We start from the raw sequence: 18,533 nt of genomic DNA on the forward strand, positions 1-18,533 counted from the left end.
CCCAAGAACCCTCTTCCTGGAGCCAACAACTTCCCTGGGTTGAATATGCTATTAACTCCCTACCCTCTTCCTCCTCTGGTCTGTCCCCTTTTCAGTGTTGCCTGGGCTATCAGCCCCCTCTGTTCCCTGCCCAGGAGGAGGAGGTCGGAGTCCCTTCAGCACAAGCATTCATCCGGAGATGTCTACGGACCTGGAGGTGCGCTCGGAGGGCCCTGCTTCGTTCCACAGCCAGGATAAAACTACATGCTGATCGTCATCGCAGCACGGCTCCACGCTATCGGCAAGGTCAGCGCGTGTGGCTTTCCGCCCGCGACATTCCCCTGAGGGTGGATTCCCACAAGTTGGCCCCTCGTTTCATTGGTCCCTTCCCCATCGCCAAGGTGATCAGTCCTGTCGCTGTGAGGCTGAGACTGCCCTCCACTCTCCGTCGTATCCACCCCACATTTCATGTCTCACAAGTTAAGCCCTTCATCCGCAGCCCCCTCTGCCCTGTCCCCAAGCCACCTCCTCCCCCCCGCCTCATTGATGGCTCAGAGGCCTTCACGGTGCGCCGTTTATTGGATGTGCGGCGCCGGGGTCGCGGACTTCAATACCTCGTGGACTGGGAGGGCTATGGTCCTGAAGAGAGGTGTTGGGTCCCAGCTCGGGACATCCTTGACCCCACACTCATCCAGGAGTTCCACCGTCTCCATCCCACACCACCAGTTGGGACGCCAGGAGGCGCCCGTAGGAGGGGGGGGTACTGTCAGGGTTCCTGCGTGACCTGCTCTCTATTGTGCCCCTGCTGGTCAGGTCTGGTGACAGCTGTCATTTGTTTTTGGTTTTGTCATGTGCTTTTGTTTATTTTGGTCTTCCATGTGCCCTGGCCCCGCCCCTCACTGATTGTGCTCACCTGTGTCTCGTTGAAGTAGTAATTAGTCTGTCTATTTAAACCCTGCCTGTTCTACCCTTTGTTTGTCAGTTCGTACCGCCTTCCACAGTGTGTCGTCCTAGCCTTTTGTTATCCTGATTGTCTTCTGTTCTTGACCTCTGCCTGTTTTTTTGACTTTTTGCCTGTTGGATTTTGCCTCTTCCGCCTGCCTGCCTGCCTTGCCCTGTACCTGCTTTTGAACATTTGCCTGTCTCTGGATTTTGCCTTTGTCTGCCGTTTTGGATTGTTTGCCTCCCTCTGACTGCTCTGTGGTACGACCTCTGCTTGTTTTTTGGATTCCGCTTTCTGCCTAGTGTATTGAAAGACTTCTGCCTGACACAAACATTTTATTTATTCATCAGTGAGTCTGCAACTGAGTCCCCTGTTTTCCCTGACAATGTGGGTGGTCAGTGGTTGTACAATGTGTATTCCCCCAGCAGTGGTCTCTTAATAAGATTATGCAGAATATATCTCTTGTTTTTGGCTCTTCTTTTATTTGTTTTTGGGGGGATGTTTTGTAGTTATGCTTTCCTAGCTGCTTTTAGATAAATAGTTAATGCTATTGCTTCTCCACAGTGTCATTATACCTGACTCCTAGGTAAAGGGAGGATGTAAAATGTACTGTACCTTGTCCTAAAGGCCAATTATTTCAGTCATCAATGTTTCCACACAGAACGAGGCCAATCAATGCTGACATTTTTTCTACTGAAGCTTAGTACAGTTATGCCATTACTGATTTGAGAGAGTAAAGCATAGTTCTCTTTTGGGTCTCTGTGTTACAGGTTGGATTACTTTGATGATGTTCCCAAACAATTACAACCATTAGCAGGTCTCTTCTATAAAGCAGCAGAGTGTGAGAGACAGACAGGAGAGAAGACCCTGGAGCTGTTAACATCAGTGTGTAGTTACAACTCTTTTCCCTTTAGTCGCACTGATGACGGTGAACAGAGTGATTTTCTGCTGGATCTGTACTCACATGTGAAGGACTATGAGACTCAAACAGGCAGGAGTGTCCTTCCAGCATTACAGTCAGTTTACCAGTCAGCTCCTGCAGTCTGGAACATAGACCTGTCAAAGAGAAAGACCTCCATCTTCCTAGAAGTGCTGAAAGTCCAAACAGAGAAGAAACCAGTAGAGCTGAGAGGCTGGTCAGATGAAGAGAGTGAAGTGAGAAGTTTATTTCAGTGTCTGCCCTACATCTCAGAGCTGAGGTAATTACATTTTCTATGTTATTTATTTTAGTAATTCAGTTCAGTGCCTTTCGACCTTCAATGGCATTTTAAAATGGTAATAAAGTAAATTCTAATTTTCTTTCGTGCTTTTTTATTATCTTATTCATTATCAATTTGTTTATTTCTTTTATCAGAAATTGGCTTTCTCTATGTGTTTCTTCATATAAATAATTCTTCATGTAGGATGTTAAAGGCAGATTTTGTCTGTTTTCAGTTTAACATCAATGAAACATTTCAACTCCGCTGTTTGGCACTTTACACCTTTTGACATCCTGAATAATTTCATTTTAAAAGTGTGAAGTACAAGTAATTCCATTTGTTTGTATAAACAGACCATACACTTACATACAAAAGGGAGGTTCAGGTCAATTTTTACACAGTGACTCTGAAAGATGGATGTGAATGTAGCATGATGCAGCCAGTGTGTACATTTGCAGTGAAAACGTGTGAGCATTTACACTGACAAACACATACACACACCCTGCCTAGTCCTCTACACACATCTAGGGGTCAGTTTCGAACTCCATCTTCAGGTCACTTTTAGGAGTTTTTCCATAAACCAATCATCATGACTGTTATACGTGGAATCTGTAATTATGTTACATGTTACTTGGCCAACTAATTAAGTTTTAAGTGCCTCTTAAATCTTGTCTGGTCTGGAGTCTCTGCTCTGCCCTGCCCATATAGATAGTGCTAAATCCTCAATGAGTATATGTTTATTTAGACGAAGAAATTAGCCAAAGATTGACAGGATTTTTCAAAATGACAGTTATTTTATGTTGAATGTTCCAAATACTACAACTGTTTTTGAAAGATTAATAAACAGTATTGAATGTATCACAGACATACAAATGGGAGACAGTGGCCATGAAGAGTAACAGAGGATTGTAATTTGTGAAGGATGACCTTGCGTCATGGAATAAAAGGCAGGACAGCTGCTGTGCGATGCCAAACACTGTAGATTTTATTTGTTTCCGACAGTGATTCTCCCAGTGATGAGGGTCCCAACCAGCCAGTAACAGGTGCCACCAAACCAAAAACAATAAACAAAACTAGTTCCCTCAAAAATGAAAATAATAATAATAATGATGATGATGAATGGGGGGAAAAAAGTATTCTCTATTTACAAGTGTCAACAACTTTTTTTTCAAGGTCTATATTCAACAGCTCAATTACAGTGTTCCTCTAGCTCTCCTCACATCTCACTCCCTCCTTGTGTGAACTGCCCTGGGGTTTTTAAGCTGGGGGAAGAAACCATTTCTAATTGAGGGAAAAATAAATAAATAAATACCTTTAGACACACAAAAAGAAAGAAAGAAAAAGAAACATATGGACACAATCACTTACAATTACTTAAAATTATAATAATTTACATCAATAATTCATACCAGATATACTCAATTAGAAATGTACTCACTGATATTTTAAAATGCAGAGTTCCGTGATTTTAGATCAATTTAAAATCCCCCCATATTTCCCAAAACTGCGACAGTCCACGGGAATGACATCATTTCCTTAAAACTACAAATATCCCCGCAACCCTGCAGTCGGGTCTTTCTCCTGTGACTACCAATGGCAGCATCTACACCGTAAGTATTTGACCAGAATACATTATTGCTAAGTGTGAAATGATAACATTCGACTAAATTTCCTAACTGTCTAGTTGGCCACCCTAAACGTTAGAAAAGCGATGATTGTGGTGGTATTTTCCGGTGCAGATGCCGCCATTGCAGTTCCGGTTTTGCTACCGCTTGCCGGTAAGCTACAGGGGTGCACAATTAAATGTTCGCCTATTCCTTTTTAGTTGGAACGGGTCGTAGCTCCGTTACATAATTCATCAGGACTTTCACTGGTAATAACAAACAAATATCACTTACAGGTTTTCCCTCATCTGGCCAGGTGTTTGTTGGTTTGGATTAATATTAGAGCATCTCACTTTATGTCATAGACCACAACATGTCATTTTTTCTGGGTTTCATGTTACATAGCTGCCTGAAATATATGCATTATGCACTTGGCATCAGGAAAATTCTGTGGTTGCTTGTTTTCAGAAATTAAAACTGGAATCAAAGATGTTCACACTCCTTACTTTATTACCCTAACGTTCAGGACAACAGCCATTGGGAAAACAAAGAACAATGACACTTCAGTGAGCTTTGAAGGCTCCTTCTTTTGAGATAGCCTCATATCCTTCTTACCACATGCTTTTGACCCCGAGAACAACTAAAACCAGTTTGCTCCGGTTATTTTGCAAGACATTATATCCTCATGACTGCCTGCATTTGCACTTTTGACATTATCATCCTCATGACTGCATGCAGTCGCGCTTTCTTTGACCCTGTCATTCTCATGATTGCCTTCTTTCACACCGAGTTCACCTTTTCACTCGGTGAACAAATCATACAGCACAGACAGTGGAAAATGTCTAAAAGTTATGTTCATCAAAGATATAGGCCTTTGATTGCATTTTCGACACATTTGAGCACATTACTGAACGCATTTGCGAGCTAGAATCATCTTCTTTAAATTCAAAACCCACATATCAAATCTTTGAGGGCACTCTTTGAAATATGTTGTGAAAAAAATAAAAGTAAATGACACAGTTTCATGGTTTGGGAAGCAACCTGCTGTTTACTGAGCTTTGTTTGTGTAGTACAAAGTGCCCAAATGATGCCATCATGTCTTTTTGCATTTTTCAAAATATTTCATACAGTTGCAATCAGAAATATTCAACCCCCTCACCTGAATAGACATTATAGTGATGTTAACCCAGGTTAATGAAAATATATGACAAAAAGCCTTATCAAACAACAAAAAAAATATTTACTGATACATATGAGTTATTTTGAGAACATAAATTGACTTACCTTTGAGTTCAAATGAAAAATATGACATTTTTCACAAATATGCATGTACACAATTATTCAACCCCCAGCTTCAGCACTTTGTGGTTCATCCTTTAGCTTTTATAACCTCTAATAGATGTTTTCAGAGAATGCTGACAAGCTTCTTACACCTTACTATTGGAATTTTTGGCCATTCTTCACATGCAAAAGCCTATAGCTCATTGATGTTTGACGGCTTCTGTTCTGCATTTACCCTCTTTAAATCCAAGCAAAGATTTTCAGTGGGATTTAACTCCAGGGACTGAGAGGGCCACTCCTGGACATTCCAGGATCTATTTCTCAACCATGCTGTGGTTCACTTGGAAGTGTGCTTGGGATCACTGTTATGCTGGAGAGTCAAATGATCACCAAGGTTCAATTTCCCAACAGAAGGCATCATGCTCCTCTTTAAAATGGCCTGGTATGTTTGGGAATTCATGATGCCAGTTACACGGTCAAGATTACAGTACTGCTGGTCCGTGCATCCAAACAGTTCCAGTTTAATTTCATCAGTCCATAGAACTGTCTCCCAAAAGTCTGGAGTTCTATCCGAATTCCACCTGGTATTCTAGTTGACCTTTGATGTTCCTCGTGGTCAAGAGTGGAGTGTGTCTTGGAGTCCAGCCATGATGTCCTTGTTTATTCAATATTGACATGATGTGCAAATGAGTGATAAACCAGTCATGCAAATGTCACCATCCAAATTTTTTTTGTGCAGGTGCCCCCTGCCACCCCCATCAAGATGCTGCCCTGGGCAGCTGCCCATGTTGCCCATACCTAAATCCACCACTGAATACAAAGGCATAATTTTAATGTTCTGACAATTTTTGATGCAAGGGTACTCATCACTGGTCCTTGGATCCGGATATCCTGGCCTAAAGGACACTGATTTGAGTCATCAGTATTTTCACACTGGACAAAGCCAATTATATTAATGTTTCTTTTCTCTTGAATCCCATTAAACTTATTCCATTCGTGATCTGAGCATAATAAATAATTCCCTTTGTCTTTGTGTTACAGGTTGGATTACTATGGTGATGTTTCCAAACAATCACAGCTATTTGCAGGTGTCTTCTATAAAGCAGCAGAGATAAAGGAACAGACAGGAGAGAAGACCCTGGAGCTGTTAACATCATTGTGCAGATACAGCTCTTTTCCTTTTAGTGTTACGGACAGCTCTAAACAGAGTGATTTCCTGCTGGATCTGTACTTACATGTAAAGGACTATGAGACTCAAACAGGCAGGAGTGTCCTTCCAGCATTACAGCCAGTTTACCAGTCAGCTCCTGAAGTCTGGAACATAGACCTGTCAGAGAGAAAGGTCTTCCTCTTCCTAGAAGTGCTGAAACTCCAAACAGAGAAGAAACCAGTAGAGCTGAGAGACTGGTCAGATGAAGAGAGTGAAGTGAGGAGTTTCCTTCAGTGTCTGCCCTACATCTCAAAGATGAGGTAGGATATTATTACTATTTTTTTTTCAAAGGACTTTTTTTAATTCCCTTAATGTATGAGTGTACTGTACATATGTACCCATACATACAGATATTTAGTACATCCACAATGTGGAGTACCATTCCCAATCTTTTCTATGTGTCACTTCTACACCAACAGACAGTGCCACAAAATGCCTCCAGTTTAAAATAGCCATTTTTACTCTCTTGTATTCTGAGCAGGTAAGAAGTACAAGTTGTTTGATTACTGTCCCCTGCAGTCCTGGAGTGGTACAGTTTAGCACAGTTTGAAAATGAGTCCTCTAGTATTGAGTTATGCATGTGCAACCCCAGCCAGTAACGAAGGATCTGTTTTACTGACTTTATACCTTAGACTACCCCATCTTTGGCCTTTCACCCAAAGATATACTTTGACACAGTAAGTTTCTACACACTGGTGTTACAACGAAAAGGGTTTCAGACGGGATTCAGAATCAAAAATGTAGCTTTTATTGAATGCGAAACACAGCTGACAACCGAGGTCTAAAATAAATAAAATAAAACTGAATAAAATAAAACTGATATTGTTAATCATTTTCATTTAGTGTTGTTACCACCCTTATTGCCAGAGTGAAAAGGTTAATTTAAATATTTGTTGTGGTTATGTTTAAGTATGAGCCAGTTAAAAGTCCCACTGAAAAAGTCTTCATTTTCTGGGAACCTCTAAACATTGATACTTGTATGTGATTATATCCTATTTGGATGCCACGTCTGAATTTATATTTGAAAAAAACATTTCAGGATGCTGAATGAAAGTTTTGTGAATGACATTTAAATCAGTTAAACTGTAATTGAAAATGATCTGATAAAGGTTCATCACCAGTGTATTTTATGTTAATTCTGTTATTTTCTGTGTCAACTCTGTAATTCCGGTCATTTCTCTCATCCCTCTCATCTCAAACTGAGTCTTTTACTGTTTCAACAGTTTTACTCCACCACACAATCAGAGAGTGAGATCATTCATACTGGATCTGTGTCTACAAGCAGCTCTCTGTCAGAGGGAAACTCTACAGACAACTCTGAGCACATTACTGTCATATGTGGATTATGAGAAATGGGATTTTTTGCTGAGGTTTGTACTGAACTAAATAATTTTATATCCAATCCTACTTTTAGGCACCTTTCAAAATAACAAGTCTTCTTTCAAATAAATGTTGAGGTTTGATGTAGTTTGACTTTTGTTTGATTATTTGAATATGTCTCATCTGTATTAAGGTGCTCTAAACAAATCAGTTCTGTGTCTGTGTTCTTCCAGATTTGATAAATCGATGTTAGACCAGGAGGGAAACTGCGCCATGAAGTTTCTGATGAAGCTCTGTGTTGCAGCAGCAGAGTGTGTTAGACATCCAGGAGATGCTTTCCCTGAACCTTTAGTTTCCATGTTGGAAACTTTACTTTTCAGAAATGATCTATTCATCGAACAGGGTGAATCTCTGCTTGCTCTGTGCTCAAATGTGAAGGACTATGAGACTCAAACAGGCAGGAGTGTCCTTCAAGCATTACAGCCAGTTTACCAGTCAGCTCCTGCAGTCTGGAACATAGACCTCACAAAGAGTAAGGTCTCCATCTTCCTAGAAGTGCTGAAAGTCCAAACAGAGAAGAAACCGGTAGAGCTGAGAGGCTGGTCAGATGAGGAGAGTGAAGTGAGGAGTTTCCTTCAGTGTCTGCCCTACATCTCACAGCTGAGGTTTCTGCTGAATCACTTTTTGTAGTCGCATCCAGTATTGTTGTATGAACATTTAACAAAAAACTAGACAAATGTATGATTATTTAATGCTTCTCATCTATATTAACCCGCTCTAATCAAATGTGTGTCTGTGTTCTGACAGGTTTAATATCGACCAAATGACAGAATCTGCTGTCACATTTCTGCTGAATCTTAGTGTTGCAGCAATAGAGTGGGACACAGATACAGGAGAGAGATTCTCTAAACTCTTGTCCTCTGTGTGTAGCTACAGTCATTTCCCATTTCCTGACTATAATGACAATTACATTAAACACAAACAATGCAATTTCTTGCTGGATCTGTACTCACATGTGAAGGACTGTGAGACTCAAACAGGCAGGAGTGTCCTTCCAGCATTACAGCCAGTTTACCAGTCAGCTCCTGCAGTCTGGAACATAGACCTCTCAAAGAGAAAGGCCTCCCTCTTCCTAGAAGTGCTGAAAGTCCAAACAGAGAAGAAACCAGTAGAACTGAGAGACTGGTCCCAAGAAGAAAGTGAAGTGAGGACTTTCTTTCAGTGTCTGCAATATGTCTCACAGCTGAGGTAATTACATTTAATGTTATTTATTGAATTAATCTTATTCACCGTCCCTTTTATGGCACATCAGAATGGAAATCATTTAAATCCCCTTTACTCAAGTTAATATATTTATGAAACGTAGATTTTATTTTTGTTTTTTTTGTTTTTCGTTTTGTGTTAATGTACTGCTGCGGCACGGTGGTGCAGTAGGGCTGTGGAGTGGGTCTGGGGACTAATTCCTGGCTGGGCGGACAGGGTCCTCTCCATGTGGAGTTTGCATGTTCTCCCCATGTCTGGGTGGGTTTCCCGCGGAAGCTCTGGTTTCCTCCCACAGTCCAAAGACATGTAAGTCAGGCAAACTGGAGATACTAAATTGCCCTTAGGTGTGAATGTGTGCGTGAACGTGTTTGTCTGGGCGCCTGCCCTGTGACGGACTGGCGACCAGTCCAGGGTGTTTCTCAGCCTTTCAGCCATTGAATGCTGGAATAGACTCCAGCACCCCCCCCCCCAACCCTGATTAGGATAGGCGGCTAAGAAAATGAATGAATGAATGAATGAACTATAATTTTCTATCTGCTTTTTTCATAATTCATGTTCATAATTTGGTCCTAATGGGAGGTTCAAGACAGATTTGGTTTGTTTTCAGTTTAACATTAATGCAGTGTTTTAGATCTTAATGTCATTTTAGGAATGTAATGTGAGTGTAAGGAATTCCATTTGTTGACACAAACACACACACACACACACACACACAAACAAACACACACAGTCCTCCACAAAGACAAATACACATCCAGCATTCACAACTAAGATTATCCTATACTCCATCCACAGTTCAATTTTCAATTTTAGATTTTAGGAGTGTTTCCAACAGGGGCGGCTGGTGAGTTGGAAACAGAGGAAGCACAAACCTCCCCTTCAAATCTATCATAAATTTCCACCTGTTCCCGTTAATCTGCCTCAATTAACGATAAAAGATTCGCAGAGTAATCAACACCAATCGTGTAAATAGAGTAAATGATTACCAGTGTCATTTAGTGGTAGTATTATTTCTTTGTACTTAACTTTGTAGCATTTGTTATACTCACACATTCTTGTAATTTGTGGATAATTGTGTTTTTCACTCTCTGCCCAGCGTTAGGGAATATTAACGTTAAATGCGCTCGTCTGATTTCCAAGATTCTGCCGTTTACGTGCTCACGAAACACCGTGGATTGTCTGAAGCTTGTACGCTATAGCGAAAGCTACAGCCTTAAATTGTTTAACAAGAATGGCAATTATCTGAATACATATTGGAAAACTAAACCCTCAATGCGTTTTTCATTGTCGCTTCCTTGTGTTACAAAATTCAGATTTAAAAAACAGAAGATATTGAAATCAGTCTTAGTTTCTGAGTATAAACTTTTAGGTTATTAAAAAAACAGGATCTTTTATGTGTATAATGCATCAGCACTGAGTGCATAGTAAAGTTTAGCACACAGGCCTCAGCTAGTTTCCAAAAAACAGTAACTCTATCAAAATATGACACTGATAATTGTTTACTCTGTTTAGACGACTGGTGTCAATTATCCTGTGAATCGTTAGTTTTATTGTTAATCAAGGTGGATTAACGTGAAGAGGTGGAAATTAAGGATCGAATTAAGGGGGAGGTTTGTGCTTCCTCTGTTTCCAGCTCATCAGCCGCCACTGGTTTCCATAAGCCATTTATTGTAACTGTCCTTCATGGAATCTATAGTTATTTTACATGTTACTAGGCTGCTTCTGCTCTACCCAAACAGATACTTCTAAATCTGTAATGATTATATTTTTACTTAGAAAAAGATGTGATTTTTTTCCCCCTTAGGTTTCATGTTACTTGGCTGTCTGAAAAATGAGTATTATACACTGAGCATCAGGAAAAAAAGAACAAAAAACAAAAACTTAAGATTCAAGTAACAGAGACACAAAATAAAATAATAAATAAAGCTGTGAACAGAGAAGTACCATTGGTAGTGTGACAGTGTGAAGTGACAACTTCAGGAGTATAAACAGTATAAACAGTTAGCATTACGGTGCAGCAAAGATGCAGTGTGCAAAAGGTGCAGGTGAATAACAGTTTGTAATGGTATGTAATGTAAGGTGCTGCAAAGATGCAGTGTGCAAAATTGATGAAGGATATGTGTTGGATGTGTGTTATGTGGGGTTGTGTTCATAGTCCGGATGGCCTGGGGGAAGAAGCTCCTTCTCATCCTCTCTGGTTTGGCCATGATGGAGCAGAGACACTTGCCAGAGGGCAGCCACTGAAACAGTTTGTGGTTGGGGTGTGTGGTCTTGAAGCAAGCATAGTAGGTGTTTAAGTCATCCACCAGTGAGTCCATTTCGGCCAAGGTGTGCGTTCATCTTCTATAGTCCGAAGTTCCTGCCACATGCGTCTGCTGTCACGATTGCACAATTGAGTCTCCACTTTATCCCTGTACTGCCTTTTAGCTGCTTTCACCGCTTGTCTGAGCTTGCAGGACGCCGCTTTGTATAGTGACATGTCTCCCGGGTTGAGCCCTTCATCGTACGCAGCGGTGCATGCTTTCAGAGCCTCACAGATAGTTTTATCAACCCACGGTTTCTCGTTAGGGAAGACCTTAACAGTCACCACGGGAATGATCTTCTCTATCATCTTGGATATGAAGCACGTCACCACTTCCATAAACATGTTGACATCATCAGAGCTCTCCCGGAACATGTCCCAGTCTATGCCACCCAGCGCGTCCTGTAGTGTAGCCTCTTATTGGGCAGACCAGCATGTGACCTCCCTCAATACCGAGGCTTCCTGTCTTTTTTTATATGACTGTTTGTAGGTACTCTTGGAAATATTTGTTGAAAAAAAATGTAAAATGACACAATGACATGGTATTTGAAGCAACCTGTTGTTCACTGTGTTCTGTTTGACTAGCGAAAGTAACCAAGTGGTGTAATCATGTCACTTTACCTTTTTTTTTTTTTTTAATACCTCATATAGCCCATAATGTATTTATTTTCCGCTAAAATTTTCCTTACAGCCCCCCCCCCCCTTTTTTTTCCTGAAAGCAATAATATTGATACCAATATGGACAGTCCTAAAATTCTTTCGATTTTTCTTGTTTTTCTGACTCATATAGTAAATTGAGCAATTAGTGTGGCTGGTGTCATCATAGTGTCATCATACCTGGGTTTTCTGATATTTTTACACTGGACACAGTCCGTATGTTTTTATATTTTTGGTCTATTTATTAAACATTTACAGGTTCAAAAATTGAGCACTAAATATTAGGGGTGTGCCGATCCCATACTGGCCAAAATCACTGGACCGGATATCGGAAAAAAGGAGGCTATAATCCGATACGATCCATTAGCCTAAACTATCACGTAAATGCTTAACTAAACTTTGAGCGACATGCCGTAAAGAGAGATTCTAAAACGCTTAACATAAAAAGGCTTAAGTTGGCTTAGAATAGTGTCCAATGATCACCAGATTTCTCTTGGACATGTCTTGCCATACGCGTTCACCTGTCAAGAAAATCAAAAACGAAATCCTATGTTTTCCTCTCCATTGATGCCCAAAAAGAAAAGGCTAAACGTGGCTTAATGTTCCAAAACAGCGTCCAATGATCACCAAATTTGTCTGACATCTCACATGTCATAAACACCATCTCCTAACAAAAAAAGCAAAACTAATATACAAGGAATATGGTAGTTATGTCTACGTTATGCTAAACGCTGTCCTCTCCATTGCCGCCCGTCATGTCCATGGTTAATATTCCTGTTGGAATGCCACGGGTGTATTGTGAGCACAGCGGAGGAGAGGGAGTTTTCAATAAAGAGTCAGAAAAATGAAAAACCGGTCAGTGAGAGAGTGAGTCATTATACTGGCGGTTAAATTCGGTGATTACTGCTTAATTTATTAGTAAAGCAGAAACGTAACACCGCCCATTATGCAAAGGCAAAGGAAAAACCTACCTGGCTTAATACACCAAAAGTTCGATCAAAGAAGACCAAAAATCTTGTTAATCTCCTCTCGAAAAATCAAAACAGAAATACGAGGAGTAATTAAATGAACTCAATTAACGTACGTGTGTTTTCGCTCCATTTACGCCCATTATAGGGAAAAAGCTTAGTACAACTGAGAGAGAGAGAAAAACTCCACCTGGCAAAGGCTACAGCTAAATCACACAAACACTAACAACTGGACCCTGTGCTATTCATCAAAATGTAAGGGTGATCCAAAGTACAGGGATGAGTACATTTTGTGTGTTATTTGTAGGCGGTGTTTTCACCCTAAGTGCACAAAATCAGCTGATCATGTAATCATTGTCAACTACCACAAATGTCTTATGTGCTCAAGCTGAATCAGTAAATTTGGGGTTTTGGCTTGGTATGAACACTTTGCAACAGGTACTATGTGGGTTGAGGGGACATGACAAATTTGGTGACAACTGGTCACTGTTTTGGGACATTAAGCTACGTTAAGCCACGCTTTGGCCGTCAATAGAGAGGAAAACGCTTAACGTGAGATAACGACCATACTTCTAGGATTTCGGTTTTGATTTTTTTGACAAGATGAAGTGTTTCTGACAAGAGATGTCCAAGAGAAATTTGGTGATCATTGATCGCAGTTTTGGAACATTATGCCATGTTAAACTTTTTTATGTTAAGCATTTTAGAATGTCCCGGAAGTTGCTGAATTCATTGTGTGAGAAAAAGTTTAAAAAAAAGAAGCAGCTGTATTGCATAACTGAGTCATCTTGAGGGCTTTGTATTTCTCCCTTTAGGGGAGTAGAATATGTGTTTCACATTTTAAGCATGATGTTTTTTAGATGGCTAGGTTAAATACATTGCTGATTCCGCTCTCTTAAACAACTAAGCTGTTAATAATACATTTGTCTGGATGCAGACACTCAAGGTTGCAGTATCGTATCGGTATCGGACACGAAAAAGTGGTATCATGCCACCCCTACTAAATAGTTCTCTTTTGTTTTCTATGTAACAGGTTGGATTCTAATGGTAATGCCGCCAAACAGATTCAGTCTCTGGTGGAGCTATTCTATAAAGCAGCAGAGTGTGAGAGACAGACAGGAGAGAAGACACTGGAGCTGTTAACATCAGTGTGCAGTTACAGTTCTTTTCCTTTTAGTGTCAGTCAGCGCTCTAAACAGAGTAATTTCCTGCTGGATCTGTACTCACATGTGAAGAACTATGAGACTCAAACAGGCAGGAGTGTCCTTCCAGCATTACAGCCAGTTTACCAATCAGCCCCTGCAGTCTGGGACATAAACTTCTCAAAGAGAAAGACTTCCGTCTTTCTAGAAGTGATAATACTCCAAACAGAGAAGAAACCAGTACATCTGAGAGGCTGGTCAGATGAAGAGAGTGAAGTGAGAAATTTCCTTCAGTGTCTGCCCTACATCTCACAGCTGAGGTACTTTTTTCATCTTTTTGTTTTGTAACAAGTTGAAGGATTAATCCAGAGACATGCAGGTTGTTACAGATCAACAGTGATATGAAAATTCATAAAAGATAAATGATAAGAGATAAGAGGTAAATGAAATAAAGCAAGAACAAAAGAAAGACAGATATTATGTTGTTAATTCTCTGTCACAGACAGACCTATGAAAGAATCTGAGTATGTTCTTCAGTCCTCTCAGTAAAATGAACAGTTTCAGTTGAGTTTTGTTTGTGTTGAATTAACCCACTGCCATAGTGCTGAAAGTGAATGTGTTTCTCTTTCTGAATTTAGTTACTGGTCTTTCCATGACTGTTTTGACTACACCTCTGTGTCTTTATTGATAATCTATTTCACAGGGTTCTTCAACTAAATAATATTGTTAAAATTAAATATTGTCCTCTTTTGACTCCTTGCCGACTTTTCTCCAAATTCTTCATGAGTAATTCTTTCAATTTTCCTAAATAACGTGAAGATAAAGCACATTATAGTTTTGGAAACATCTATACAGAGGACTATATAGTCTATTTCAAAAGGTACTAATGATTAGTAATTATTTCTGTGTCAGTAGGTTACAAATTCTTTAATTATATTGTTTTGGGGTTTTTTTTAAGTTATTTACATTTGAACACTTCACAGATTTGTTTGAGGATTTGCTCCTTTTACAGCAGTCTGAAATGACTGTGCTTTTAATTGTATTTAAATAGGTTTTGGAAAAATGTTCTATTTTGCTTCATCTTTACTACAACACTGTTCATTACTGCTACAGTTCTTCACTCTTGCTTGGTTTGTGCTCTTAATATATTATAGTCAATTTTAGATAATACTTCTTCAATTAAAATTGTTAAAATTTAAATCACATATTTTAGAACTCTTTTAACCACTGAATCTTGTGTTTAATTTTGTCTTGTTTGTTTCAGGTTTGACCCTACAGTTAATTCCTCCAGACTTGTCCAGTGTCTACCACAACTCTTCTATGAAGCAGCAGAGTGTGAGAGACAGACAGGAGAGAAGACACTGGAGCTGTTAACATCAGTGTGCAGTTACAGCTCTTTTCCTTTTAGTGAAACACACAGCTCTTTTCCTTTTACTGATACTTATAACTCTAAACAATGTGATTTCCTGCTGGATCTGTACTCACATGTGAAGGACTACGAGACTCAAACAGGCAGGAGTGTCCTTCCAGCATTACAGCCAGTTTACCAGTCAGCTCCTGCAGTCTGGAACATAGACCTTTCAGAGAGAAAGGCCTCCCTCTTCCTAGAGGTGCTGAAACTCCAAACAGAGAAGAAACCAGTAGAGCTGAGAGACTGGTCAGATGAAGAGAGTGAAGTGAGAAATTTTCTTCATTGCCTGCCCCACATCTTGACATTAAAGTAAGAATTTCTGAAGCCTTGTTTAGATGCTCTGCTGAATCCTATGTCGTCCTCTCCTGTTGTCTACCTCAAATCCCCAGTCAGTGACATCTATTCAAAATGACAATCTTTCACAAAAAAGACATTTCTTATTGCAAAACCTCTGCAACAGGATATATCTATTGTGAAAAACAATTCTAGAAAAATTTGGATGTCACATGGAAAATTGGAGCACATAATTGCAGTATCGTTTGAATCATTTCCATTACTTCAGACAGGGAAGCTCATATCTTATGACTGAGTATTGTGGCTACTCCATCAGACAAATAAACATGAGGGAGTGGATATCTGTTTGACACAATTTATGGTGTAAAAGTGTTGAACAGATCAGCTTTTTAATATTTTGTTCTCAGTGTTTTAACTGATTATAAAATGATATTGTATTCTGTAAATCATAATGAATAATAATTTTATGGTTTAGTACATTGTCTGTCTGTGTAGGTGACCGTACTGATAGTACTGAATGAATAATGTATTGCTTTGGATCTTGAATTTACTGTATCATAGAGGACAAGTTTTACACACCAATCAAACTGTTCAAAAAGATTTCACTTGATAGTAATTTTTTCCTATTCACAAACACCAGTCTTTATAGTACTGAATGAAAGATGCATTGCATTGGATCTTGAATGTACTATATCATAGAGGAGTTTTACTCACAAATCAGACTGTTCAGACTGTCCACACTGACAAATAGTATTTCCACATTATGATTGACTGACTCATTATCTGTGTGTCTGTGACTCTCCACAGTCTGAGCTCCAGCTTTCTGATGTCCATCATCAGAGAGATATATGAGACTCGCTCTGCTCACTGTGTGTCCAGTCTGTTGAGCTCAGTTGAAAACTACATCAACCTGAGCACCAGAGTGCTGGACACTGTGGACTGTGCTGCCCTGTGCTTTACTCTACAGCACAGCAAAGGAGTCAGACTCAACCTGCTGTGGACCTCCATACCAGAGGAGGCGATAGAGAACATCCTGCCTTTTCTCAACACAATCTCCCACCTCAGGTTGCTCTCAGTTTTCTCATCTGATGCTACTTTGGAATTTATGGATTGTATATGTTTATATCATAAAGTGTGTGTGTGTGTGTGTGTGCGTGCACGTGCACGCGTGTGTATCTGTGTGTGCGCACGTCTGTGTGCATGTGTGTGTGTTTCTGATCTCAGTGTTGACAGACGGCTGTTGCTGAGACTTCTCCACTGCTGCTGCATGGACTCTGAGCTCCAGCAGGGGGCAGCAGCAGCTCTGCTCAGGGCTCTGCAGCACACACTGGACTTCTCCTGCTGCTCTGCTGTGGACCTGAGTACAGAGTCAGAGGGAGAGACTCTGCACCTGAGCCCAGAACACTGCAGGCTCATCTCCATGGCGATCCAGAGTTCTGACTCCAACACACACCTCATTCTACAAGACTGTGACATACAGGACGCAGGACTGAATGAACTTTTCCCCATTTTACACAAGATACGACTGAGGTTAGACACTTAACACATGAATGACATGACTGTCCAGTGTGATCTACTCCGAACAATAGAAACTAGAGGCATACTGTGTGTGTTATACTCACTAATTATATAAGATAGTCATGCAGAACTTCATAACATAAAATCTTTCTCTCTCTCTCTCTCTCTCTCTCAGCTGCAGTAAAAACCTGCTGCTTCAGTTTCTGACTCTGGTTTGTGTGGGGACAGAGAGTGGGTCTGTGAAGTGTGCTGTAGCTCTCTCCCAGGCTCTTGGTGATGAGGTCGACTTCAGTGAGACCAGACTGGACCTACAGGCCTGTAGATCACTGGCTCTGGTTCTGGAACATTCTGACGGGCTGTCAGAACTGGACCTCAGTCACTGCCAGCTCACTGACCACTGCCTGGAGCTGCTACTGCCACACCTGCATAAGACACAAGTCCTAGAGTGAGTCAGAGAGCGAGAGAGCGAGAGAGCAAGAGAGAGAGAGAGAGCAAGAGAGAGAGAGAGAAAGAGAGTGAGTCAGAGAGAGAGACAAAACATGATCAGAATTACTGGAGTAATAATGAAAAAGAAAGGAGAAATTGTATGTTATTTTATTTGATTTCTAAACAAGAATTTCTGCATTTGTCTGTATCTTGTTGAGTGTATCCTGTTTCTTTATATGTATTACACTACCACATAATCCCTGTGGTTGTAATCATGTTCTTTTTGTTTTCAGTCTGAGCCATAATGAAATCACTGACTGTGTGTCAGAGGGAATCTGCAGTATGGTCTCCACTAACAACTATATTAAGACAGTGCGGTGAGTGTCTGATTACAGACTGAATGGTGCTACATTAAAGTATGATTGTATAGTGTTTTTGTCTGTTGACTGATACATATTGTGATGGTGTTTACTAATGTCAGTTTTTACTAATGTCAGTTTTTCTCTCTCTACAGGCTTTTCAGCAACAGGATCAGAAACAGAAAGCCTTTCCTTACAGACAGACGCTTTGAGATCTGGTGACTGTGGGTTTACTCTCTCTAAAGTGATGTTATCTTGTCTGGACTCCACGTGGTTCAAATACTGCAGTAAAGATTTTAACAAAAAAGAAACAAATATCTGACACACCTTATTTCTTTCCATTGTCTTCCAGTTGCTTTTATGTTTTTTTAAAATTTGTTTTAATTTTTTAAACTTAATGTGTCATGTGTCATTTCTTAAGTTTACATATATATTGCACATATAAGAATCTAACAACACAGGTAGAGTGTTCAGGGCCAAGCAAAGGTCTACTCTAATCATAGTAGACAACTAGAAAAATGGCAGATCCTGCTGTGTAGACTGTACAGACATAAGATCAGCTAAATCTCTTTCTAGATTTCTACCTCATAAAATCATTATTCACACCAGCTTTCTCATATATACTAAGCCAGTGATTTCATAAAAACAGGTATATAA

At 40.1% G+C, this 18,533-nt stretch overlaps 1 protein-coding gene across 1 annotated transcript; it reads left to right on the plus strand.

Annotated features, from left to right (window-relative positions):
- The first annotated feature begins 14,650 nt into the window (after nt 1-14,650).
- Nucleotides 14,651-17,540, plus strand: LOC115823735 (uncharacterized). Its single transcript, XM_030787763.1, has 6 exons — nt 14,651-14,654; nt 15,133-15,203; nt 15,362-15,525; nt 16,381-16,638; nt 16,798-17,103; nt 17,267-17,540. Exons 1-6 carry the CDS (start codon nt 14,651-14,653, stop codon nt 17,538-17,540), a joined length of 1,077 nt encoding a protein of 358 aa, XP_030643623.1.
- Nucleotides 17,541-18,533: the final 993 nt, after the last annotated feature.

Source organism: Chanos chanos, chromosome 11, assembly GCF_902362185.1.
Source record: "Chanos chanos chromosome 11, fChaCha1.1, whole genome shotgun sequence".
Classification (NCBI taxonomy): Eukaryota; Metazoa; Chordata; class Actinopteri; order Gonorynchiformes; family Chanidae; genus Chanos; species Chanos chanos.